At 39.2% G+C, this 26,361-nt stretch overlaps 3 protein-coding genes across 5 annotated transcripts; 2 read left to right on the top strand and 1 right to left on the bottom strand.

The window, feature by feature from the left end:
* The first annotated feature begins 1,260 nt into the window (after positions 1-1,260).
* On the top strand, positions 1,261-13,200 carry LOC106165418 (endothelin-converting enzyme 1). The gene is made up of 14 exons (XM_013543621.3): positions 1,261-2,086; positions 3,163-3,240; positions 3,838-3,984; positions 4,362-4,448; positions 4,982-5,118; positions 5,760-5,982; positions 6,273-6,371; positions 6,681-6,758; positions 7,324-7,609; positions 8,110-8,252; positions 8,470-8,547; positions 9,049-9,144; positions 11,887-11,960; positions 12,530-13,200. Exons 1-14 carry the CDS (start codon positions 1,376-1,378, stop codon positions 12,627-12,629), a joined length of 2,337 nt encoding a protein of 778 aa, XP_013399075.2. The 5' UTR covers positions 1,261-1,375; the 3' UTR covers positions 12,630-13,200.
* Positions 13,201-13,245: 45 nt separating this feature from the next.
* LOC147761760 (uncharacterized) lies at positions 13,246-20,373 on the bottom strand. The gene is made up of 3 exons (XM_087013224.1): positions 19,606-20,373; positions 19,207-19,310; positions 13,246-17,132 (listed from the first exon to the last, which is right to left on the bottom strand). The coding sequence occupies exons 1-3, from the start codon at positions 19,856-19,858 to the stop codon at positions 15,759-15,761; spliced, it is 1,731 nt and encodes a 576-aa protein (XP_086869350.1). The 5' UTR covers positions 19,859-20,373; the 3' UTR covers positions 13,246-15,758.
* LOC106165429 (uncharacterized) lies at positions 20,250-26,291 on the top strand. 3 transcript variants are annotated; one of them, XM_024075160.2, is made up of 3 exons: positions 20,250-20,382; positions 21,441-21,497; positions 25,028-26,291. In XM_024075160.2, the coding sequence occupies exons 2-3, from the start codon at positions 21,453-21,455 to the stop codon at positions 25,814-25,816; spliced, it is 834 nt and encodes a 277-aa protein (XP_023930928.1). In that variant the 5' UTR covers positions 20,250-20,382; positions 21,441-21,452; the 3' UTR covers positions 25,817-26,291. The 3 variants fall into 3 exon arrangements, with proteins under 3 accessions (XP_023930928.1, XP_086869356.1, XP_086869357.1); XM_087013230.1 differs by lacking the exon at positions 20,250-20,382 and having other exon boundaries at positions 21,347-21,497; XM_087013231.1 differs by lacking the exons at positions 20,250-20,382; positions 21,441-21,497 and adding an exon at positions 24,206-24,511.
* Positions 26,292-26,361: the final 70 nt, after the last annotated feature.

Here is a 26,361-nt window from a genome sequence, read left to right as displayed (position 1 = left end):
GGTGTAACGTGACAGTGAGACCCCCATAACGGAGAGTCCGCTTCCCATTCATTTGTACAGGTGATTCTCGCCTTAGATTTTATCCCACTTTGGTCAGGCTAACCCTAACCATTATAACCATGTGGAGGGCGGACTTTTTCTGTTACACAGACCCTCAGTTTCCAGGCCCGTAGCCGGGGGGGGGGGGGGGGGTTCGGGGGGTTCGAAAGAACCGCCCCTTTTGCTGGGAAAAGGTCCACTCTGGGTAAAATTCGATCTAGGTACATGAAGTTTTTATGGGAAAAGGTCCACTTTTTCAGAAAACGAACCCCCCTATTGAAATTGCTGCCTACGGGCCTGGTTACATTACACCGGCAGAAGGGCCCTCTTGCTCATGTAGTGTATTTCTCGTGTTTCGTTCCTTTCAAACGAAACGGGCATACACTGTAATTCTTAGAGAAGTGCTGTTTTATGTCATGATAATGTAATTTGTATCTATCTGTTATCAATATTTATAGTGGTTTAAATGACTGGATAACTCCTCCACGTCTTCCCGTTGGTTTAAGTGTGCAGTTTAACCCAAGTATCATTTTTTATCAATTTTATCAATAATAGGCCTAGCTATGGTTATTTTATGATGACATAAAAAGCAGTGTATAGTTTGAAATTGTATTGATGACAATTCATGGTTCGGAGAAAATCTGTATGTGCATTTAAAGAAATTTGATGCGTATTTATTTAGCAAAAAGAAAATTTGATTTAGAAAACACAATTAAAATTTTGTTGTCGTTTGAAGTGTGTGTGTGTGAAATAATATCCGTGCCCGCAAACACACACACACACATACACTTCTGTCTTTAGCATGGGAATCGAAAAGGCCAAGTGTCCCAGTCCACTTCTTTTGACTAAATGATACTTGATAGGGCCTATATTAAGATAATAACTCGCTCAATGTACAACTACGCTCATGTTAATGCCCCCCTCGCCAGCGTTATCTTTTTCTGGATTGTGACCACTTATCCCGCCTGTACTCCATTTAGAACGTATCAGAAATATTTGTGAGAATCCACCGTTATCTTGATGCTTAAGATGCGTCTCCAGTTAACTCTCTAACTCCAGGTGCGTGATTGAAGTCGAGGGCATATTCTAGGTCTTATATCGGGTCGGTTTTGGAGTACAAACGGTGTATACCAATACTACAGAGATAACCCTCCTAACCCCGTGTCTGTCACCAAGCCGTCCTTATTAACGCCCCTAAGTTGATCTACATTAACGCATATATACTAGTATATATACTATATGTAATGTACCCTGTGCCTTACTGACAGATGCGAAAACACTGCCCGATGAGCGGATCTTGAGGTCTAAATATATATTTATTTATTTAAATAGAAAAATGGAAAAGGGGAGCGTAAATGGAGAGGTCGAAGACATAGAAAAGGTTATTCCTAGTAGTAATTTTGGGAAGAACTATGCAGGAGGGAATACGTGCAATAAAAACGAGGTAATTTTGGGCGTTCTGGGCGCCGTCTTCATCTTTCTGACCATACTGATGATTGTGCTCTTGGGTGTTCGAGCGTCCCAGAGCCCGCCCCCGGAGCAGTGCGTTACCAAAGGATGCCTAAGGGAGGCGTCCAACATGATACGGCTGATGAACGCGAGCGTGGACCCATGCACCGACTTCCACACCTTCGCCTGCGGTAACTACCCGAAGTTCATGCAAATCGGGGCTAGTTCTACCGAAAGAACTGTCATTCAGGACGCGTATTTATTCAACCAGAGGAAAATCATGCGCATTTTGTTCAGTCCCATACAGCGGAATGTTGACTGGTCCTACGAGAGAAAAGTTAAGGATTTTTACAAGTCTTGCACCTCTCAGTACAACACGGAGAGACTCAAAGGGACGCCGCTTATTAACATGATCAACAACAACGACAACGGCAGGCAGCTGGGACCCTGGTACGTTTTCGATAACTCTATGCAAAACTGGAACTTTCAGTCAGCACTGGAGAAAATTCATGTGGACTTCTGGGCAAATGCGTTGTTTTCGATCAAAGTGGAGTCGGACATAATGGACACGTCAAGGACCAAAAAGGGAGTTATCGAGGTATGAGTTTAGGCCTTAAATAAAATAATGTAATAAGTTTGTCGAAAGTTGGTCTTCGTCTTAAGACTGAAAATCTTAGCCTTCTTACATTGATGATAAATTAGCACCAGTAGTAAACCAGGAAAATGTGGCTATTAGAGCCGTTTTACAAAAACTAAGAAATTACTTACGATTGAAACCTTGTAGTGCATGAAGGATATGCCATGATTATTCTGAGTTAAATTTGCTAAAATTTTCAGTGTTTAAAGAAAAATAAGAACAATTTTGACTAAAATTACTTTTTTTAAATTGTGCCCGAAATTGCTCTTTCGAAGACAAAACTGAAGAGTTGGTGTCATTATTTTTTTTTAAGTTTTTCTCCTCAGAGATCATTGCCAACTTCACATTTACCGTTAACACGGCACTAGCTGTATGTTAATGCTTTCTTATTTCCCTGGTTGAAATATTTGCCACCTCCCGCCATTTAATGTCTTTGAGTGACCTCGAATATCAATATTTAACCCTACTTTAATTATGTTTACATGTCTTAAGCTTGGAAAAATAAAGTCATGAAGGTGATCAACGCAAAAAAACTTTGAAAACAAAAGAATCACCTGTCTTATCTTTTTTTTAACTGATTTGTATGAAGTCCTTGTTTGAGCATAAATGACGCCCATCTATGACCACACCGGGTATCAATCGCATCTAACATCTATTTTTTTTCTCACTATTCAATGAAGCTTGATAGACACCGGATGATGATTTCACGTAGCATATTTTGAGCCCGTATTACTCATAATTCGATTATTCTATGTGAACTCTTTTCATCTCAGCAGCAGTTTTGACGGTAAACGTCGTCTACTTTTTGTTGACAAGAAGCCCGTGACACGTGACGTGCATTTTCCTGATACTAAGTACGCCAGGTCCTCGTGATTTTGATAAAATAAGTAAGAAATTAACTACAACCGCAGCCGTAATAGACGATTCTTTTGAATTTCAGAAACTAGACCACTCCAAACTTTCTATGAAACAAAGATGTTTTTTACAGCCATGAATAAATTAACAGCGTTTTGAGGGGAGGAAATTTTCTTCTTCAGATTGATCAGAATGGAATGGGTTTAATGAATAACGGGAGACCTGGGATATACTTTTGGACAGGTACATGGGCCCGGATGGTAAGTATAACGCTTTCGATTGCGCGTGTTCTAAATTAAAAAAAAAAAAAAAAAAAAAAAAAAAAAAAAAAAAAAAAAAAAAACAGGAATAGAAACATAAAATCACCCTCAAATAAAGTCCACCTATATGAAAGGCTCTTGGCTACACCGTCCCGTTCATTTTTTGTAAAGCTGACTCAGATTTCTTCAAGAAACCGTCATCGTCGGATCTGTTTTTGTTCGTCTGGTACGCCGAACTCGTCCGCCATTTTCCTTAGTACAGATAATAGTCATTCATTACCTCGAAAACCGCTAGTATGGTGCCCTTTAAACAGCTACATTTTTTTCTCTCAATTTAATAGTGTGAGAGTGAACACAAGTTAGAAGGCCCCTCCAATCACATTCGTTTTGGAGAAAGAAGATTATAAGTCGGATTTCGGATGTTGAATTGAATAACCTTTATTAAGACCCTGTAGTAAGTCCCGTCTTGTGCCCGACATAAGCCCAATGCCTCATTCTGGCTCCCTATTCATTTACAGTATTTTTATCAAACATACCCTGCTCTTTTGATAGCATATTAAAGAATATAAAGTTTTGGTCAACTTCATCGCTGACTAGGTCCAGGCTGCATACAGAGACTACATGCGACAGACGGCCAGATTACTGGTACGAGACAATGGAATGGACCCCAATAACGGCAATGTAAACAGGAGTATCGAACAGTTCGTTGCCGATGTCTACCAGTTTGAGATGCAGTTGGCAAACGTGAGACTTTTCTATTATTATTTATTCTTCTATGTAGGTATTATTGCTGATATGATGGTGGCGATTGTACATTATTTAGTATCTCGTTGATTCTGTCTTTTCTAGTACTAGTAGAATATCAAAGCAATGAGTATTTACTGCTGATTTCAAAGAATGAACCAAATTGCGTTGAACCCTTATCAACTTTATAATATCAACAATGAATAAACATGCAAATTATTCTCAAGATAGGTGTTTGAAGAAACCCCCAACAGCAGGGTTGATACTGTAACGGAATGAAGCCATTGTCTTAGCGATATGAAAGAATATGGCCTGACTATTACTGGGTTTATAATATCTACTTTTCGAAAATATAATCTTATTTTCATTCTAAATAGGTGTCCAGGAGAACGGGAGCTAACAAAAATCCATATCACATGGATAATAGGAAGACAATATCCAACCTGAATAAGATAGCGGGCCAGGTAAGCACTCGGCAATCGTCGTCTTTTTCCGTATACGACGGATTTGGCCGATGAGTTCCCAATGAATGGGCGACTCTTTCAAATGCCATGTTGCAATGCCACTATAATTGTATGTTGTTTTGTGCGTTTTTAAAATTTTAAGTTATCTTGGATAAAATGGGTTTTGAACTAAGCCATGTCAAGATATCTTAGCAAATGAAAAGTTTATGGTTGAAAACAAACCACTGGTTAAACTGTCATTTTCAAATACACGATTTTAAAAAATGGCCGGAATAACATTTCAAAATAAGAAATTGTTCATTGTTCATTTATTCAGTGAAATGCGATTACTGCCATAATGTCATAGTTACAGTCGTCCCATCGTTTTAATGTTTAAAGTGTCAAAGGGGACACAGTGATTGGCATGTGCATACAGCATCCAGTTTTATGTCAGCCGCAATTTTTCTATAACCAAATATTTGGTAACTTTCGATACTCTATTAGAAATATTAACCTAATTCTTATTATTTTTATTGTTATTATTATTACTTCAGATCGACTGGTTGAGATTATTTCAGTACATGTTTGGTACGACAGTTACTAGTGATACCAACGTTGTCCTTCTGGAGTTGAATTATTTACGCCGAATGAGCACTATGCTAGCCGACATGGACCCTAATTCTAGAGACAGGTTTGTTTTACCAAGTCACGTATACGTTTTCTATGACATAAGCCTGGAAAAAGTCTGAAGAAAGTTTAAAAAAAGGAACGTTTTTTCGCTCTGTTTAATAATTACATTAATCATGTGGTGGCGAAAAGAAGATAATATTTCCAAAGTAGAATATTGAAACTGGCATGACAAGGTTTAACGTATAAATGCAATGCAACAGAAATTTAAGACTGGAAACAATATGTGATTGTTTAAGACAGGGGTTTCTTGGGTTAAAGTCCTCGCCAGGTTGTGGCGTTTGATTGCGATCATATCACCCATTATATGCAGCATATCCGATCCCCTAAATGCCCCATCCTACACAGAGAACATACACACAGACATAAGATGTTGGATCCTAGCCTTCACCGCGTAGGTTAGATCTTTGTGGTGAAAAAATACTCTTTTAGTACCCTCCTCTAGAGCCACAGAGAGAATTTTACATAATATTTAATTTCATTATAGTGCACAATCCTGAGGGGATTAAAAAGAATAGTGAGAGATAATAGTACCCCGATGCGAAACCTATATACTCTACTATATAGCATTTCATATTGAAACACGCAAAAAAGGAAAAAGACATGTTATATACCGGTACATTTGATGGTTATGTTTTCCTTTAGGGTGTTGAACAACTACCTTCACTGGCAACTTATGCGGACATACACCGAGGATCTATCATCTGAGTATATTCACGCCACTAGGACATTTAGAAAGGCCAGATCGGGGCAGAGGACCAATTACCCCATATCTATGCTCTGTTTTGGCTACATGACAGAAAAAATGGGGGACGCTCTTGGTGCCCTGTTTGTTCAGGATCATTTCACGGACAACAAGAAGGATAGGGTAACTTGGCACTTTTTAAGTGTTCACTCCATTCGGTACAGTTCGGGCGATTCAGTAACTCGATTCTGAATACGACGTCAACCGAAGTTGGCCGAGCGTTCACTACTTTGTATACGGATCAGTTGTGTAATTGTTCATATATCCTTCTCAAAAAAAAATAATAACTGGTCAATTGTAGGCTTATTTAAAGTGATCAATCAATTCGACCCTCACCAAATTTGGCTTCAATTCCATTCAGAAACAGACCCACGAACAAATATATAATATAATTCAAATTGTCTTCTTTTCAGGTGGAAGCCATCGTCTCCAACTTGAAGCAGACGATAGTGAGTCGACTACAAGAGGTGACATGGATGGACGAACCCACCAAGAAATTTGCCAGAGAAAAGGTGGGCATATACTTGCATTTTATAGTTTATTGCAATTGTTTTAAACAATGTTATAGACGCTTATTGTTTTTATCATTATTATTTTCTTTAATGCTCGTACAAAGCACATTTAAAGATCACAATATTACTGTTAAACTACCTACTTTAAAGTCGAGTAAATTTTTTCATGGTTTATTATCCGACCAGAATAATTTGAGTCCTTGTTGGGGTGGGGGGCGGGCGGGGGTGATATATACTTTAAGTAACGCTACAACACCTTTACTTGAGGCTTTAAATTTGTTACAGATGTACTCTTGTGTTTGTCTTTAGATGGCTGCCATTGTAGATAAAATAGCCTACGACCCGAGCGCGGTGGACCACTTTTTCATGGACCGTAAGTACGACGCGGTAAGTACATGTGACATATATTTTCGATAATTTGATTGAAAAGACACCAATGATATCCGCGCGGCAAAGGATGTTTTAGAGGTAAGGGATTAAAATGTAGTGGATGATGGTTTCCAACAAATTTTGAAGGGTGTATTGATGTGTTCTCATTTTGAAGCTTGTGTGCCTCCAGATTTGCAAGCGTATATTCTTGAACAGAGGAATGACTCTGTGTAGGGTTGTCGCCTGCCGTGTCTAGAGGGACTGCAAATGTGCTGCCTATTTGATGTTAAACTTTTTAATGCGACAGGGACACAATAAAATGTGACAGATTAAAGCTTATACAACATTGGTCAAAAAGGTTGTCCCACCACATGTACATGGAATTGGGAGTGGGACAACCTTTTTGACCAATGTTGTATAACTTGTATTTGACGCTTAAGTCCAAAATGCTTAGAGACTAGAAACACTCAGATTTTAACATTCCCCAAAAGTTCCATTATTTCTGAATGTTTTTTTATACGAATCTGTGTCGGCATTGTCTTGTCACGTTGATTTCATACTTCCCGGTTTTTCTTCTTTCCAGCTGAAAGTGAACGTGTCCGACTTCATCGGCAACATTCTGAGCGTGAACGCCTTCGAGAAAGCTACCTGGACCAAGTACCTGACCCAAGGCCGACAAAAGACGGAGAGCGACGACATAACCCTTTACCAGGCTGTAGTGAGGTTTTTCAACCCGTGGAATGAGATCATTGTCCCCGCGGGAATGTTCCAGTTCCCTGTGTATACGTACCCAATGCCTATGCACAGCAAATATGGCGGCTTGGGGTCTCTTATCGCACACAACCTGCTACATGCCATTGACGAGTATGGTAATAGGCCTTCTGTAGTTACTGCCATGTTGACTTCTTTTTAAAGTGAGACCGCTGAAAGACCTTAGATATGAATATGTTTTTTTACTAAAAAGAAGCAAAAAAAAAAAAGGATTTGTGGATTTTTTTCGAGATATCACTTATAGGCATAATGAGAAAATTTTTTTTCGTTTAATTTTTTTAGAATGATCCAGTAATTTACCAGTTTCCATCTCTATTACTATACGAGAGGTACTAAGAATTTGAAACTTAAAACTCGAAAGTAGGTTGAAAGATCGTAGTTTTTTTCTCAAAATACGCTGGCGTTTTCAATAAAATCGTTCCAATTTTCAGGGACATCAATTTACCATAACTGCTGGGTCTTACGCTCACTGCATGCTTTTAAGTTGCTATTGTACTCCTCGACGCCTTTGTTTTGCTTGTGCTTTTACTGAAGTCATCGGCTACACATTTTTTCACTTAAGTCAATCATCAAAACTATTGAACCACATTATTTTCAGGCCTATCCACCGGGAAAGACGGCAGCCTACAGGAGTGGTGGAGCAATGCGACTTATGGGAACTACTTGCAGAAAAAACAGTGTATTATCGACTACTACACGGGGAAAACTGTCAGCTTTATTTTGCCAGAAGATAACAGCGTGGTGAGGAAACTAACTGAAAAACTGATTTTAAATAGACCGTTATTTTTACTCCATATTCAAAAGCAATTCAATGGACCGTTCTGCTGAATGTAAAGACTTTACACTATTTAGCTTTCTCATCTTCATCAGCGCTTTATATTAACCTATTTACGTTTTGAATTACTTGTATTTATCAGATATACATATATTTTCATAAAATCTTTTTAAAATACTTCAGAAATCAGTCCCCGTGAACGGAGAAACCTTGGCTGTACGGAGCATGGCGTCTAGTGGCGGCGTGAGAACGGCATACTACGTAAGTGTTAGCAGGCCCGTAGCCAGCAATTTCAAAGGGGGGTCTTTTTCTGAAAAAGTGGACCTTTAACCATATAATCCCCATGTATCTAGGTCAAATTTTACCCAGAGTGGACCTTTTTCCAGCAAAAAAGGGGGGGGGAGGTTTCTTTTGAACCCCCCGACCCCCCCCCCCCCCCCCGGGCTACGGGCCTGGTGTTAGCCAGTGTTCCAGCAATCTATTACTTAGTCAGAAAGTTTTCATTTATGATAGACCCACATATCTGATCCTCATAAATGAAAACTTTCTGACTATCAAAACTGAGATCCAATGGAACTATTTTCACAGCAATTTATTAGCTTACCTGAGACTCATCTATGTTTAAGAAATGATGTAATGATGGACATTTTGTAATATGGGCTATCTATTTTTCCATTTTCCATTGATGTAGATTATTTATTCGTTGGTCAAATAAGTGATTTATTTATTTCGTTGTTTAATGTATATCAGTGTTGTGTTTAGGCGTACAAGAATTGGGTTGGAGATAACACCGCAGAGAAGCAAGTGCCTGGTCTCGGCAGAAGCAATGACCAAGCCTTTTTTATCGCCTTTGCTCAGGTAGATGCAATATAAGACTGCATTCCCACAGACTTTAGATCGATCTATCCCCGTGGGGAGTCTCACTAGATTACTGTCAGCTTAGCCGGCTTAAATGTCTGTCCCGCCTACTAAAACCTGTCAGGGGGTAATTAACTTCCATACATACCTAGAGATGTTGTATGACCGTGGCGATATGATGATCACTGAAGCCTGTCCATTAGAGCCAAGCTTCAGAGAAGATCGAGGGCAACCTCGAGCCGCTACCCAAAAATGTCTCGCTTCACTCGACATTTCTGCATAGCGTCTCTCGGAAAACTCGGATTTAACCTCGATGTAGTCTAGGTTTTCACAAGGTCCTTCAAGATCTCTATAACATCGTTATAATTGCAGCCCATACCATAAAACACAAAAAAATAATTAGATATGGACATATCAGATTATGTTAATGCCAAATTTCCACATGACAGCGATTTATAGACTCCCGGGAATTATTTTCCCTTTACGCTCTTTGTCGCGTTGGCGGTCGATGCAGCATGTATTTCAAAACAAGTTGACCGCAAATTAAGCACGATTTTTCACCTTCAAGTTCCGTGTCACGTTTTCATATCATGCATTTATTATTTCTATAAGTATTCTCTGCCCAAAATGCGTAAAAAAAGAGAGTTATCTTACCATGTTGTTTAGAAAACTTCTTTTTCCTCCGACTACACGTCTTCTCTCCCGTTCACCTCCAGGTTAAAATGACCACTCAGATTCGCTTCTAACACCACTACACGTCACTTCCGGGCACAATCAGTCTTCTCCGGTTCCCTTTATTACACGACTACATCTTGGTTAAATCAGTCGAGGTCTCTTAAATGCTGAAAGCCAAAGACAGAGTGATCATGTGACCTTCTTGGCATCAAGAGAATAGTGACGTTGCTTGCGTTATATAACTACCAGTAGACAAATCTAAAATCTCTCACGCTCTTAAAAAATTAGCATAAACTTTTCACGTTTAACAATTATTATTTATCATTTTATTACATTAAGTCATATCATATGGGTATGGTTTGAAAAGGGGAATTAGTTTACATTTAAGCCATACGTGCATACTAATTATTTGTAAATCTGTAACTCTTAAACGAGGGTTGTGTTATTTACCTTTTGTTTTTAAGCTGTTCATTCTTCCTCTTTATATCGGTAAAAATCAATTGAATTCCCCCTTTGATCTTGTAATTACATGTAGCACATGAATGCCCTGAAAACCAGCACATGTATATTCCAAAACGTAGAATTATTACTCCTGTGGACTTGAAATTAACACATCCGTTTGATTTTGACTATATTCCGTAACCGCCTCGTCGTCAGAAATGACAATAAAAAACTAGAATTATTACTCCCGTGAACTTGTAATAAACATCCGTCGATTTTGAATATATTCCGAAACTGCCTCGTTGTCAGAAATTTCACCAAAAAGTAAATTTCTTTCTCCTTTGCACTTGTGAAAATTTAGTTTGACTATATTCCGGTCCGACGCTCTTTTTTTATCAGAGATGTCACTAAAAAGTAGAGGTTTTGCCTCGGGGCCTTGTTTCCGCAACGGTCCCAGCTAGGTGTGGCTCAGCTGAGACGTGCATGGTCAGTGTCGACGGATGATTATATACTTCTCAAGCCAGTTGAACGTCCACGACAAGTATTTGGCAAAAAATTGACTAAATTGGTCAGACATTATGTAAGAATTTGGCGGGAGGTGACCAGCGCACGTGGACGAGTTTATTCCGTAAAACATCTCTAGAGCGTGATATAGGGTCACTTTATTCGGTTTTAGGGGTGTTTTAGGATGAAATGACTGTATTTTTTCTCGGTATGTAGGGGCCTATGTCAAATAATACACTGTCACCCTCTCGCGATATATGCCATGAACACCTCTCGCTCACGCTCGAGGTGTTATGGCATATATCGCTCGGGTGACAGTGTATTATCCCACACGTAATTCAGCGTGAACCCCCAGGGAGTTAGCTCGATCCAGGTGGATCGATCTAAATCAGTGGGAATGCAGTCTAAGACCTCATTCCCATAGACACTATTGGTGTACGAAGACCAATCCAATTCTGACTGAAATCAGCTTACTTGCATGACATACCTCTTCTTGTTTTCAACGTATTCACATAATCACCGGCTTTTCAGTATTCTACTTAAACTAGGAGAAGGCGTATTATACAGTGAAGCTGATTGCAATCAGCGACAGTCCCTGCAGAGTTGGATCGATCTGCGTAGACCGATGGTGCTTATGAGAATGGGGCCCAAGTTTGTTATGTTTTTATTTTGTTGGTATTTGTTTCTTTGTGTATTGAAAGTGCATTATATATACCCAGGCTATTTTCACACAGACCGGAAACAGACTGTATCGGTACACTCAATAGACGCGCTGGACATGGCCGTTTTTTAATTTCATTTATACAACAGGAAGTGCCCTTGTAGAGAACTTTTTGCAGGGAGTAAAACTTGTAGCGTATTTATTTTGTAATCGGCACTGACAGTATCGCCAAAGTATATCGATCGTTGTAAAAATTACCTTAAACGTAAGAAAATACGTAATATTTTAAAAGACCAATTTGTTTTTGGATTGCCCATTTTGCTTTTGGTGATATTCTGCCAATTTCTAAATTTCAGTTCCCGTTGTTTTTATGTGTTTGGGTTAAGAATTGTGATAAACAGTACGTTCATGCAAAGTAGGCTTAGGATGTATTTTCAAGTGTTATTTTTTCACAATTTTAGCTGCAGTGTTTCAACAGAAGGCCTACCGCTGGATATGCCAATGCGATAAATGGGTTTTATCCGGAGGACTTTAGGTAATACCACAATCATTAAAACAGCTGTAATCGAACGGTTAACTCACACCACAGGGATAAAACATTTGCGCAAGTGCATTTGTATTGTCTCTTAGTTTGTTAGGGAACAAAAAATTCTAATATGTGACAGATTCCTTTTTTGTACTTCTGTTTCAAGTGAGTTCCCTCTTAAAAGTTCTATATACCCCCTCTTACCAGTAATTTAAGTTGAACTACTCAAGTGAACAAACTGACTTTAACTCCTTTTTGTTAATGTATAACTTTTTGCCTGGAAAATCATTTCCTCAGAATCTGCGTGAAGCATGCGCAAAAATCTTTCCCTTGTTCTTGCCATTCGGCAAACATCGGGCCATGACGTATGTTAGATTTAAGGTTCAGAATTCACTAAGGTGCGCCAAACACTTAAGTTTAGTGTTTTCCTATCATCAATATCCGTGGTTTTGAGTTATTTGGGACATAAGTTAGGATGTATTTTATATGTATGTAACAATTTTGCCTTAACAATTTTGCCTTAGAAGCAATATTGAGAACATTCCCGAATCTTACCGATTCTTACCATTTCATTGCAGGGTGAACAGTTATCTGGCGCATGTACCAGAGTTTGCTCAGGCCTTCAACTGTCCTGCTAAGTCCGCCATGAACCCAGAAAAGAAGTGTGTTTTGTTTTAATAATGAAACCCGTGTGATTTTTGTCTCCATAAAATACAAAAGAATACTGTAAAAAGATGGTAAAATGAACATAGGTTGTTTTTACACGGTTTGTAACATGCAGCATACATATTTTGGTAGATTTTTAAGAGGGGTTGAAGAATTATAGAAATGCTAGCCGATAATGCAGGGTAAAGTCGCACGTATATTGTTATAACCACATTAAGGTCAGAATAACTTATTGAAAATGTTAAGGCGAAATTTTGTTGCGTGTAATGTTTGAGATTGCGCCAAAGCCATACAACTATAGGTAACGTGTATAATCATGTTCCTGGGACGTGATAAAGTCAAATTTGAACAAAAAATTGTGGCAGCTCACCAAATTGTTTCTTGTGTTCACAGGAATAACTATTGTAAGATTTCTGATTTCTATTTGACTTCATACGCGATGTATATTTTATATGAACATTTTTTCAGCTTTTTTTGTTAATATGTGATGGTTTTAAAAATGAACATACAAAAATTATATTCAAAATAGACAAGGCAATATTTTTTGAGTGTTTGAATAAATATTAGAGTTTTTAGAATGGTCTTCTTACTACAGTCCTGTTGTAACGCTGTATCCTTCATAATGTGTTAAAAATTACAAATTAAAAAAGTTTCTTTGAATTTTCAAACAATAAGCGATTCCAGTTTACTATCTATTCAAAGAAATCAAAGTACGTGGAAACATAAAAGATTCTTGTGGTACTTAGTGATTTAAAAACATTTTAGAAGTGCTAGCAAGTGAGTCGTTGTTCCACAGAAAGAGTTGCATGTTTTATATTTAAAGTAATCCCGTTGGTACAACAGATGCCAATAACAGAATCATATATCGGTCCGTACTACCTTGGCAACATTTTCAGAGCTCTTAAATCCGAGATGATATTCTATAAATTGGTCTGTTCGCCCAGATAAGCAAATAAAGACATTATATTGTAACCCCTGTGGATAAGTTTATAAGATCAGTTTCCTCTGAGCAGCATCTCGATGCATTAAGGCAGAAAATCAGACTACTTGCCTGGGAGCTGGCAATCTAAATTGAAGTATAAAGCTGCCCATTCTAAATGATTTAGAGTTAGACCCCCGAGACGTTGTCAATATTTTTCATTCCGCAGCATATCAAGAAACTAGATGATACTGTAGACTAGAGTTGTGTTCCCAGCAGATCTAACTTAAAACGGAAAAGACAAAAATGACGTATATGAATGACTAAATTATGTTGGGAACCACATCGCTTCTGCCACTCTAAAATCCCACGTTAACCAATCTCCTGGAGTGATGACGTCATTTAACATACTCCCGCTTTAAGTTGATCTTGCTGTGAACTCGTTTTATCGTGTTGCCGTATTCTGCACTTGGGTTTTCTGGCAAAGAGATATATATCTGTTTTCCTTTCATTATACGCTTATTGATCGACGACTTCCAGACTACTTGAATCATGTTCGAACTAGTGCATGGGTTGATCAAAGAGTTCGTTTATTGTAGTGTTTTCCGCATATTGAAAGTAATTGTGCCGTAAAGTCATAGCAGATAGCAAAACAATTTTCTCACTACTTGTTTGAAGTATTCAAAGGTCTTTTACTATGAAAAGATTGAAATGATAAAGACGATGATAAATTTCGGGATAGACAGTGTTATATATTTACTCTTGTACATCGAAAGCTCGTTTGCTTGACGTTTTGAATTATAAAATAAAGTCAGTTGCGATAAGGCACGAAGAAGTATGGAGCTTCTAACAAAACCCGTTGCATTTAGCATTATCTGACAACAATTAACAACTGTGTCTTTTACAGATTCCGTGATAAAGTTGCTCACCCTGTACAGTGAGATATTTCCCTTTCTAGACCTCAGACACCCACAGACAGAAAATGGAACAAAAAGGGGTGGGGATGGGGTTCTATGCTGAGTATATCACAGTGTAGCTGGGGCAAATCCGTCCATAGACTTTCAAACTTCTAATGGCGACTTTTTGAATTGGGGACTACATAATGGTGTTTGTTAGGAAATTAAGTTCCAAACACGCCCTAGCTCATATTTAAGGTGGCTAATCTTTTGGAATAAATTCGATTTTTTTTCAGATACAGCTGTATCTGATTGTCGGCAACAGAAATCCAAGACAGACCTTTTGAAATATGTGAAACATGAATATATTGAAATTTTAAGAAATCAGTAAAGATAATAGTAGTATCCTCATTTAATTTAGAGCTCTTGAGTCGACGTCATATCTAAGAAGTGTAATTGACGAGAAAAAAGTATCTCTCTGTATCGATTGTAATTATCTTGAAAAATGCTCAATGCTTTTTCAATCTATTATCCACTGGCACTACAAGAATTCAGGAGAAGTGATTTTCCACAGCCACTTTTCTGCGTCCGTACACACAACCAGACAATCTTAGAACGGAACAAGTATGTATGACGTCATCAGACGTTCAGATAACATGATGGCCATTTTGAATCGGATGAAGACACCAATTTTGCTCGGCAGATTACGTCAATCAGACAATATCTGATCTAACTTAAACGTGCTGGGAGCAGGGTCGGTGTGATAACTTCTCGCAATACAGTCAGGCCACATGTACAACCGTCCTCCGGGTATCTTATAATCAACTTCCAGCGTCTAAAGTCGATAAAACTTGATTAACCTTGTTCCGCTAAAGCTCCAGTGTTAGAATCAAATCTCATACTGCTGAGAATGAGTTCTCGGTCTTCTTGGCCCGCATTTAATGGGGAAATGTCTTCACAAAACGTATTATAATGATGCCATGTTCGAAAGAATCGCCTTTTTGACAGAAATTTGTCCGCGCTGAATCAAAATTTGATCTAGCTTCAATGTCATTTTTAAAGCTGGCTCAACAAAGAGTGTAAAAAAGACCAATTTTTCAGGAAAAAATTCCATCTTAGAAATTGCTGGTTACAGGTCTCAGTGCATTATAAATAACGTATTGCAGCACTTTTGCACAGACCTAATTAGTAGAAGATACGGGACTACATGACATGCTATGGACTCATTCTATGCCCATTATATTAAAGCTCTGTTAAAACTCAGGTTCTTCGGGAAGCACACACACACGTCACACAAAAAAAAAAACGGTTACATTTCTGTTATAACTAATTCTCAGACCACGTTAGAGCTTTACGCTGTTTTCTCTTATAAAGCACTTTCAGAAGACTTGGGCTCAATCTGTACAATGTCCAAGCTGGTGTCAGCTTGACCAGTGTCCGTGGCACGGTGTCTGTGTAGCACGAGGCCAGCACGTTGTCCACTACAAGGGTACCGCTGGGCGTGTGCGGGTTGAACTGACCGGTCCGCTGAACGCACTGGATGTCAATAATTATATCTGCTCGCAGGCAGGGCGTGTTGTCAGAAACATAAATTAACAGCATGGCCCCCAGAGTGACACGTCGGGCTGATACAAGGTGGACAGTTCCGCGTTCGCTACACACGTGGACATAGTGACCAGGCGCTAGGGTGATTTGAGCCCCGGTTTCTGTGGTCAGCATGACATAGTTCGCCACGTGGTCAGAGCACGCGTGACCAAACGTAAAAACGGGTTCGAATCTCATTTGACCTGTCCGTGTTGTCACGAGTACAGAGTCCCCCACCTTTAAATCCCTCATGGGCTTCCGTTTCATCGCAGGTGTTAGAACTGTAGAATTACCGGGGAAGCACGCCTTTCTGCTTCCACCACGACGCTGTATGATAGCGCGTACTCTTCCAGACAGCTTTGATTCGATGTCTCTCTTTCGATCCGCGGGCAGTTGATCGTACAATTTCTCCAGCCCCTCGGAGACATCGCCGTGATGAATCATCTCTTCCAGAACCTCGGAGGCGGCGCTATAAAACTCATCCCTGTACCTAGCACCGTTGTTGGTCACCACGAGTTTATCAATCAAATCTAAAAGTTCTGCCCGCTTTTCAGCACGAGAACGAGACCGGATGCTGTTGTCAAGGAAGACGTACCTGTTCTTGATATCCTGAGTGACAAACGTCATGAAGGCCATAGGCTGCCTCTCTATATATTCCGCCTCTGTCATCAAGGCTTGTCCTGTGGCCTGCCGCCTATCGTTATTATCCTGAAATTCGTCCCCATGAGAAATCACCACGATCACGTAGTCAAAAACTTTGGGGCCAACGATCAGTTTGATAAGCTTCAAAGAGTCGCTTTCCTCCTCTGTCAAACGAGTTCCGTACTTCCACACAACCAATATGGCATCAAAGCCAGTTGGTTCCAGAAGCAGACAGCGAGACAGCTCGCGAAACGTGGTTTCCTGGGGACGCCTTGTGTCAAACAGACCTGGAGTGTCCGTAACTGAAATTTTCCTACCATTCACCTTCCTAACCTTACGAATGCACACAGATGTTTCGCTCTCCCCGAGTTCTGACACCCTAAATAGTCCAAGGTCATCCAGCAGAGTGCAGCCTGTAGCGCTCTTGCCGTGGCCAGTTTTGCCGATCAGAACCAATTTCAGCTCGTTCTGTACCTGTGTAAATAACCGTTTATGTGAGTCAATTAAATATGAGGTATCAAAATGTGATTTTAAAATAATAGATATATAGGCCTATATTGCGAATGATATAATCATTCTGGATTTCGTTAACCCCAAATCGCTTAGATATTAAAATACCTTGACTCCAAGCCTAATCTTCTGAAACATCTTGTTCCGTTGACATATTTTAGAGTGAGATATCTGTGGCTTTAATATACGACTTGGCATTCTGTGCATTAAAAAAAAAAACTCATCTTAGGGCAACTAAACCTGGTTTGAAGACGTGAACTCAAATTGCAAGAAAATGTTCCAGGTAGGCCTAAGTTGGTTAGCCCATGAAAGAAAACCTGTTTTCACACCTATTGCCACTTGAGTATTGCTTTATTTCGCCTTTGTTAGAAAACGCATCTGTTTACACTCAAGCAATGTCTTAAAAGACAACAGTGTGATTTAAAAACATTCACTCTTCATTATTCAATTACAGACTGACAAATATGAACCCGCTTTTTTGGGGGTTAGATATCTTCAAACAAATCTATTTATGTTGTTTCTGTGCAAACAAAACTTCATATAATGTATTTATACATATCTTCTTGTTTCACATTTCCATTAGATATCTTAATATCAAAGGTATTTCTATAAGATACGATTGCAGCAATCGTGAACCACAACAGCGCTCTGTAGTTTTCTACCGGGAAAACAAGCTCAAAGCTTTTCGGTTGGTTCAATAAGAATGATCGATCTCCTACAAAACGAGCATTGGAATAATAAATGAGATCTCTAAATCAGGTGCACGGATTTGTTACTGGCAAATCAACATGGTTCCGAGCTAAACCTGATCGTGCTTTGGGGGATTTTGGAGATTTTGAAGATTAAATATTTCAGTATAGTATTGCTAAGGATATAACCATCCTGGATTTTGTTAACCCCAAATCGCTTAGATATTGAAATTTCTTGACCCTAAGCCTAATTTTCTGAAACATATTGTTCCATCGACATACTTTGGAGTGACATATTTGTGAGACATTTGTGGCATTCCGAGCTAAACTTGATCATGCTTTGGGGGATTTTGGAGATTTTGAAGATTCAACACATACAATGCTCATTTGACCTTGGTATAATAATAATAATAATAATAATAATAATAATAATAATAATAATAATAATGATGATGTATTTTGCCTTGTAATTTTATCAGCTTTTTCTTTATCACAAAAACAAATCTATCCAAAACCACTGAGAATAGTACGATAATCAAGATTAGTTTAGAAAGTTCTAAATTTCATTTCGTTACTGTCATAAGCAAAATGAAACAGTGTCTGAGTCCAACATGAAAGAATGGCTCTAAGTCTATATATTGAGAACTATGTCAACATTTTTGGATATTGTTGAATTTAACTTAGGTCCTCAAATATTCCAGTACTTAGAGATTAACTTCTAGCAAGTTCACAGAGAGTTATTGCACTATAACTGTTCTGAATTTTTTTTCAAAAAAAAAAAAAAAATGAACATATATTACGTCATCACTTGGTGGCATATTTTTGTCCGGTATATAAGAACAGAACATCCCTTCCGATTTCTGGAGGCATGAAAAAACAGCTTTCAGAAAAGGACGCAGTGTGCCTTTGAACATTTGTGCACAGTATCTTAAAAGGAATAAATTATAACAATTAAAATTCTGTATAATATACTGTCGTTAAAGAAAGGCTTCATCACAACTGAAAAAATGTGGTTAAAATCGAGCTTTTCTTTTTAATTAAGCTAAAATTGTCGCTACAGTTGTAGCCGCAAGTACCAAAAATTGGAGAGAACGCCAAAAAGTACTTCTTACTGCACGAAAAAATAGCTTGACTTGTCTTTGAACCAAGAGAAAATTTGCCATAAAATATGATAAATCTCATGTTAAGCAACCTGATTACGTCATTAGAACGGTTTCTGATTCGTCGCGCCTTTTGTGTCTATGTTAGACCGACTTTAAGCATGGACAAATTATATTAAATAATTTAAATTATTATATTAAATAATTTGTCCTTTCTGCTAGTTCTGAAATTTAATACTCTGAATTTACCTTGGCAGAAGATTGACTCGGTGAGGGTGATGCGCCTTGTGGTCCTCCCTTTGACACCACCGTTGGAAGACGTTTTTCCTGGGACTGAGATTTTTCTTTGCATTCTTCCCACACACAAAAAATAAGAAAGAACAAGAAATGAGGATATATTTCTTCTGAAAACTTCAAATGCTGCTAAAACAATTAGTGTTTTTCGCAGCCAAGATCAATTTAGTGCAAGGCCTTCTGTGGATAAGTTGCTTTTTTGTCTCAGACAGTTTGGCAAGCTTTTATAGGAATAAGTAGTTAATATAAAATGGGCACCGCCGTATATCTATTTTGAACAAAACTGATGGCATTTTTTTCATCTTACAAAAGAAACCAATTTAGCAAACAAGATGTGTCAGTAGCGTGACCTACTTTGAGCATCGTCTGCCAGATCGGCTTGCCCCACTCGCCGCAACGCTGCAGTAAGATTGTCAAAGGCAGCGTCCGTGTCTTCCTGTTCCTTCCACCAGTCTTTCAGTTTCTGTGCCATGGCGCGCCGCGGGTCGCGTTGCTCGCACACAATGGTGGCGTGGTCCATGGGAAAACCAAGCTCTACGATAAGCTTGTGTAGATTCCATTGTGTCAAATTCTCTGCCAAATGTTGAAATAACTTATCTACGTTCATTTTGTAATACAGTATTCTTGAATATTTGGAAGATTTTCACAGGTTTCTACAACCCTTGTCCCGTCCTTCTGTTCTCTGAACATAATGTTAATTATATTGCTGAAAATTCTGCCTACGTCATTATCAAAGTCATTATTAATGGCGGCGTTACAGGAAAACATTTTATTTAGTTGCTTCACATTAACTAAAGCATCATATATCCATGTCTTCAAATGTTGTTTAAAACACCTACCTCTATTTTATATTTAAAATTGCTCATTGGTTTCCAGTCCTTTCGTAAACTTTACGTGAGCATATGCCCCATGGCAGAAAAATAAATGGCAGCAAAATTTTGAAGATTTACAGCTGCAACCCTCAGCATTTCGGCATACGCAAGTGCTGTGTACATAGAGATAAGACAGCCTCCTTCAAGAGAATATGAAATATTACTAACATCCAGTTTTTAATTAAGATACGCCGAGCCATGCGAGTGAAAACATAGTTTACGTTGAGAGGATAACGCTGGAGAGGTAGACTTGAACGAGGTAAGTGAAGGAAAATTTGTCAATATTCTCAATTCCGCGCCATTGTTGGTGTTGGCTCCCGTATTAAGATGGCTCCGTTCTTTAGGATGGAGAGAGAGAGAGAGAGAGAGAGAGAGAGAGACTGTATATTTTGGTTACCGCACTATCATTTTAAAGAATCATAACTTTCTACATTCTTCTTGGCAAAAATTAACATTGTCAGTGTGTTCATATGCGACATGTTAATGATATGTCGACGAGGTTTTAATATTTCCCTTCGATCGTGTGCTATTCGTTCTTACATATACAAGTATTAGAAAACAGGAGGTAGAAAAATAAGACATTTAAAGGTAATCACATAATTTTACGGTCCATGACAGTCATGGAGTTACTGCCTTCACAGATTTACTGTTTTAATTTTGTTCTTATCATAGCTGCAGATACGGGGAATAAATATTGACTCCGAATCATATTTTTTTTATGAATCGCAAAAGTGTGGATAATTTATGAGAAAAGCCTTAACATAATGCTATGGAGGCGGCCATCTTTGCACGTGACCAGGTACACCCATATTCGTAATCAGAAAGCTTTGTCGCTCAAATTCAATCAATTTAGTGAAATTCTGTCAATGAAGTGAAATATCATAGCTAATTAAATTGACCTTTTGAAATATTTCGATGAGAGAAGAGTGTCACAGATAGTGCAAAATGTATGTCTTAACTCACTTTGCCTCGACTCCATGCCTTTAAGCTAATGCCAGATTGTCATTTTCTGTAACATAGCGGTTTTCATTCTTATGGAAAGTATTGCACATCTTTTACAACATTAATGAACTCAAAAAAAATCCATCATACCTGTACAATATTGATAACGTTTAGCTTGCATTTAATATATTATTATTATTGCAATTCTACGTAAGTGCTTCACAAAGCATTAGGTAGTAAGATTACGGGAAACAATGTTGCAGAGGGAATATTTCTCAGGGGTAGTAATCAGGCCTTTACTTTCTGAAGTTCAGATATTAAAGTATTTGCTATAAACGCTCTGAGCACGAAATCTCTCATTTTACTGTATTCCAGATAGCACGCGCCATGTCTCGTGAGAGCATTGACCAAGAGGATGAGTTCCCAGAAAAGGTGCGTGCTGTGATTATAATGTCGTGTTTCCACTTAACTTGGGCCGACCTAACCCGGTGTGACAGGAATAGTAGTCCTAGGAATGGAAGTCCAGGTCTCATTAAATAGTACAGGTTAGGGTTTAACCGTTAGTTGGAGTATTAGGGTTATTATATGGGACGAATGTCACCTGTACAAAGTAATGGGGAACGGACAACGGTTCCTAGCGGACTACCATTCCTGTCACAGTGGTACGCCCACCTCAGGGAAACGTGTGATCTCTGTTGTCTCAATATTGTATTTGAGATTCTGCAAAGGTGATTTGTACCGAATGAGGTAGATCCATCTTGATAATTGCTCTTTGACATGTACGATTTTCTGACTACATTTTTAAAAAAGGACTACTGCAATATTTGCGTCAATTTATCAAATTGAAAGAAGTACGGTAATATGCCAAACAATTCGACCAAGATTAATTAATTAATTTCATGGAAATGTCAGTTTGGTCGAATTGATTAAAATATAGCAATGGAAATCTTTGATATCGTCGGATTGTTAGGAGCATCTGCCAAAACGTCCATCTTACCGGAACTATTGCATTTTACCGGAAGTGTAACGCAAGATAAGCCGCAATTTTCACCTAACACGTGTTTCAAGCACGTTTTATCCTCCTTTTAAAATTTTATTTTGCTGTGTACAATATGTGCTAACATAACTTGAGATTCAAACAGGCGACAGTTCATAATTTCTATCTATTTATTTCCCTCACCGACGATCACTTTCATGACGCGCTTTACAAGTGGGACGCTTTTTCCCCCGGAGACAGGTGTTATAAACAATGCCCGGTCACTTATATTTGAAACCGGTAGCTTTAGTTGACTGTTGACTTAAACCAGTTATGTGATCTACCTACGCTCTATTTGAATTTTAATATGTCAACTGAAATCAACCAAATTGAGATATTTTTTACCAGTCTGAGATCAGTTGTTTTCAACTCGCAAGGCTTGCTTGGCGTAGACGTACGCATTTCCGAAGAAAATTCAATCGCCCCTATCAAAGAATACCAAGTGGTACTCAAACGGAATTCAGTGTCACTTTAAATTACTTTTCAGTATTTAATTTAAAAATCATGTCATATTAAAACATATTGAAAAGGCAATCTACGGAGCCTACCTGTGCCGATAGACATCTTGTTGGCACTCTTCCGATTTTCTTACACATATACACTCGCTGTGCACAAGCCACGGTGCATATTAAAAACCCAACTGATACAACCCGAACGTAAAATAAGCATTTAATTGCCATAATTTACACAAAACAGATGCATTAATAATTTGACGTGAGAATTGAGCAAACGCAGAAATCAGGCCTTCCCAACTACCAGACTCGGCACCTACGGATCCAGAATAAACCGGTATATCAAACCACACTACCCGTTTTCAAGGTGTGTGTCAGATCGCATTACAGAGTATCATACCCCATCACAAATTTTGTAAGCCTACCTGTCATCCTGGTATCGCGCCTCGTTTTCGTCAAGTAGGAGTCGTATGAATACAACAACATTGCATGGCGACAGACGACTCCTTCAATCTTGTCGGGGGTGGAAACGCGCTACTTGTATGATTAAGACGAGCCTAGCCGTCAGTACCGGATATTGTTTTGTGACCTTGAGGAGCAATTTGGTTTGGTCGTTGCGGCACGCATGAACAGTAGTTGAACTACCACACCTGGGTCTTTTCTTTTTGACAACTGTTCACTCGTCATCGAGGCGCTTGTTCAAGACTACAGGCTGATATCTACTAGTACTACCAGTGGCTTCATTAGTAACGTTCCCACAATACTTAGTTTTCTGTCTGTGCGTACATACCCTGAAAAAAGCCAGCCTCGCTGACGAGAACAATGGACGTTTCTCACCCTTCTCTAGGATTACCCCTGATCACGTCCATCCCGCTAGTCATGAAAATATTCCACCCCCGACAGAATATGCTTCCGCTATCAAATTTAGGTCTGTTTTTCTAAATTAATATATAAGTTTGCAAGTTCTTATTTACAAAACATCATTGGCTATGTTCGAACCTAAATTTTATATTTAAAATTGCGGTATTGTCAGATTTTTAGCATAAACAGGGAAAATTGCAGCAGCGCATGAATATAGATGAGATGCACTACTTTCCAACCCCGCTTAGGATCATTGCTATCACATCGTGCACCAGGCAAAATCGGTGTGGTAGCTGATACTCTGTAATGCGATCTGACACACACCTTGAAAACGGGTAGTGTGGTCTGATATGCCGGTTTACTCTGGATCCGTAGGTGCCGAGTCTGGTAGTTGGGAAGGCCTGGAAATGAGAGACTGGTCTGCTCCAGCATACCTAGCGCAAACCACATGTTAATGAAGACGGTCCCATTGTGGGGGAGGGGGGTCACAGGAATGGAGTTCTTCACGGATTACGCTAAATAATATCAACGTTTCATGCATCTGGGGAAATAAAAAGTGACTCACAGGTAACGTAAATACCCAGTGGAACTCTCTGTGAAGCTCCGCTTTTCACCGCCATTTAAGTTACTGTTTTTTTCTAATAAGGAAGACGTCATTTTTATTGTTGACAAAACAGTTATCCATGTCGGTGAATAGCTACACGCGTTCGTCAGATTTTGACAGCGCGTGGTATTTGGCGCCAAGAAGTCTAGGCGGTCGATCTCACTGATCTTTCAGTCGACTGTAGTAAATGTAGGATCTCGCGGCACTGACTTCAAGAACGTTTCCCCTGCAAATATTTTTCAATCAAACTTGAAAACAAATTGCTTATTATTCCCAAAATTTTTATTGCTAGCATACGCTATGTATGGTCTATATGAAGATGTTTACTACACATCCTACCCACTGTCGACATTTGGTTTCATCCAGAACAGACATCCCCCCTCCCCCAGTTACAGGCGTGACGAATCAGTCAGCGAGGGCAAGTCTGCTAAATTAGCACAATTTGTATGTCTATAAGCACTATTTTTGCCATCGGGGACAAAGGAAATGACAGGTACGTCTCGCTTCCATATTAGATCTTCAAATAATTGTTTCTTCCTCATTGACAAAAGCTATTGAAAGGACAACAATTGACAAAGGGCCGAGACATGCAGCATCTATTTCACTGGCTTGAAAATTTACCGAGTCTTGCCGACGATGTGGTCGAACAATCGGAACAAGAAAAAAATTCTGTCGCATGATTTTGACGTATGGACTAAATGTTTGAGCCCAGAAAAATTAATTTTATAATATAATTTTTTGGGTCGGATTGACTGGGCCCGTCGAAATGCTTGGCACATTACCGTAGTTTTAAGCAGATATGTCTATTTGTTCAGTGCGTATAAAAACGATTATAAAAAACAAATGTACGATTCTCAACTTTTTAAGATGGATCGGGACAAAATGGAGTACTGATCGCATTGTATGCATGCAAAAACCACTGAAGTGAAAAATGAGGGAAGGATGAGCACAAGCCCCTTGTAGCAGCATTTCTTTATTCAAAATTCTTTATCTCAACTTCTTACTGCAGGGCAGCCCCTTGACAGTTCTAGTGGTTGGCAGAGATGGCTCTGGTAAAAGCGCCACAGGGAACACGTTGCTCTGCAATGACAGAGCATTTGAGACCTCGGACACTATGCGATTTTCCAATATCTGCCAAATGAAGCACGGGAAAGTGTCGGGTAGGAAAATCCAAGTTTTTGACGTACCGAATCTTCCATCGAGGAAGGTCGGCATTCACAAAGCAAGGACGGAGTTGCGGCGCTGCTTTCAGATTGCCACAGGCGACGTGGATGCCTTTCTGTGGACGATCAGGTATGGCCATAGATTTGACGAGCTTGATGAAGAGTTCCTACAAGATTGCGTCCTTTATTTCGGTCCAAAATTCTACGATTTCGCCGTGCTCGTAGTCACCCATGCCGATTTACAAACGAAAAACAATGACAGGTTGAGCACGCTGGGCAAACATGTGAAGAACGCGGACGACTACATTGATGAACAACCTCTCCCTCTGTTCAGCGTTGTGAGAGACAAGTTCAACGGCAGATTTATTTTTATCGATAATTACTCGGCAAGGGACGGAGCATCAGAAAACGAAGCAGGGCGATTGATTCAAGTCTTGGATAAAATGCAAACGAATTCTTTCGCTCAGTATAGAGAGGAAGACTTTCTACTGGCTGCAGCGCCAAGCAAACTGGAGGTGGAAGAGTCAAGAGCGACAGAGGACGGACGGTCCGGGTGCACTTGGTGCTGCCTTCTGCTGCCGTTCTGGTGCAAGTGCGCGCACAGAAGGAAAGTTCAAGCATGCTGCTTTGACTAAATGCGCTGACTAAGGGCTCATACCCAATGAGACTATTGTTGCACGCCCCGTTTTGTTTTCAAGGTTCTCGTAGAATCACTACCCTCTTTCAAGAAGGTAAAAATTATAGGCGAATTTTCCAAATGCCTTTTTGACAGAGAACCAAATGACTGTATTTATCTAAAGATATATATGTGAATATCTTGTGAAAAAAATCAATCTGTCGCCCTGGTAGAGGGTGTATCATCACCAGCTTATCTGAATTCTTCTCGACGCCAGGAGGCGTGTTAATCTGATTGCATTCAGCGAGAAGCCCAGCTGAGTTGGATCCATCTACGTAGAACGACGGTTTCATTGGGCTTACTCTTGAGGAAACATTGCATTTTCTATTTTTGGTAGACTTTTGAGAGATATTTGGTTAAACCAAAGTGTGCAGTGTATATTGTAACTTTGTAAAAAATTTGGCAAGTGAATAAAGTATTAACCGCGTTTACTATATAGCTGTTTGCCAATGCGTTTTTCGACGTGTTTTTTTTTTTTCAACTTTCACAACTGCCTCATGTTGA

Source organism: Lingula anatina, chromosome 5 (genome assembly GCF_051362555.1).
Source record: "Lingula anatina isolate TDL-2025a chromosome 5, LinAna3.0, whole genome shotgun sequence".
NCBI classification, from domain to species: domain Eukaryota; kingdom Metazoa; phylum Brachiopoda; class Lingulata; order Lingulida; family Lingulidae; genus Lingula; species Lingula anatina.
Note: the sequence above shows the minus strand (reverse complement) of the source record. Positions and strands in the feature narration are given on the sequence as shown.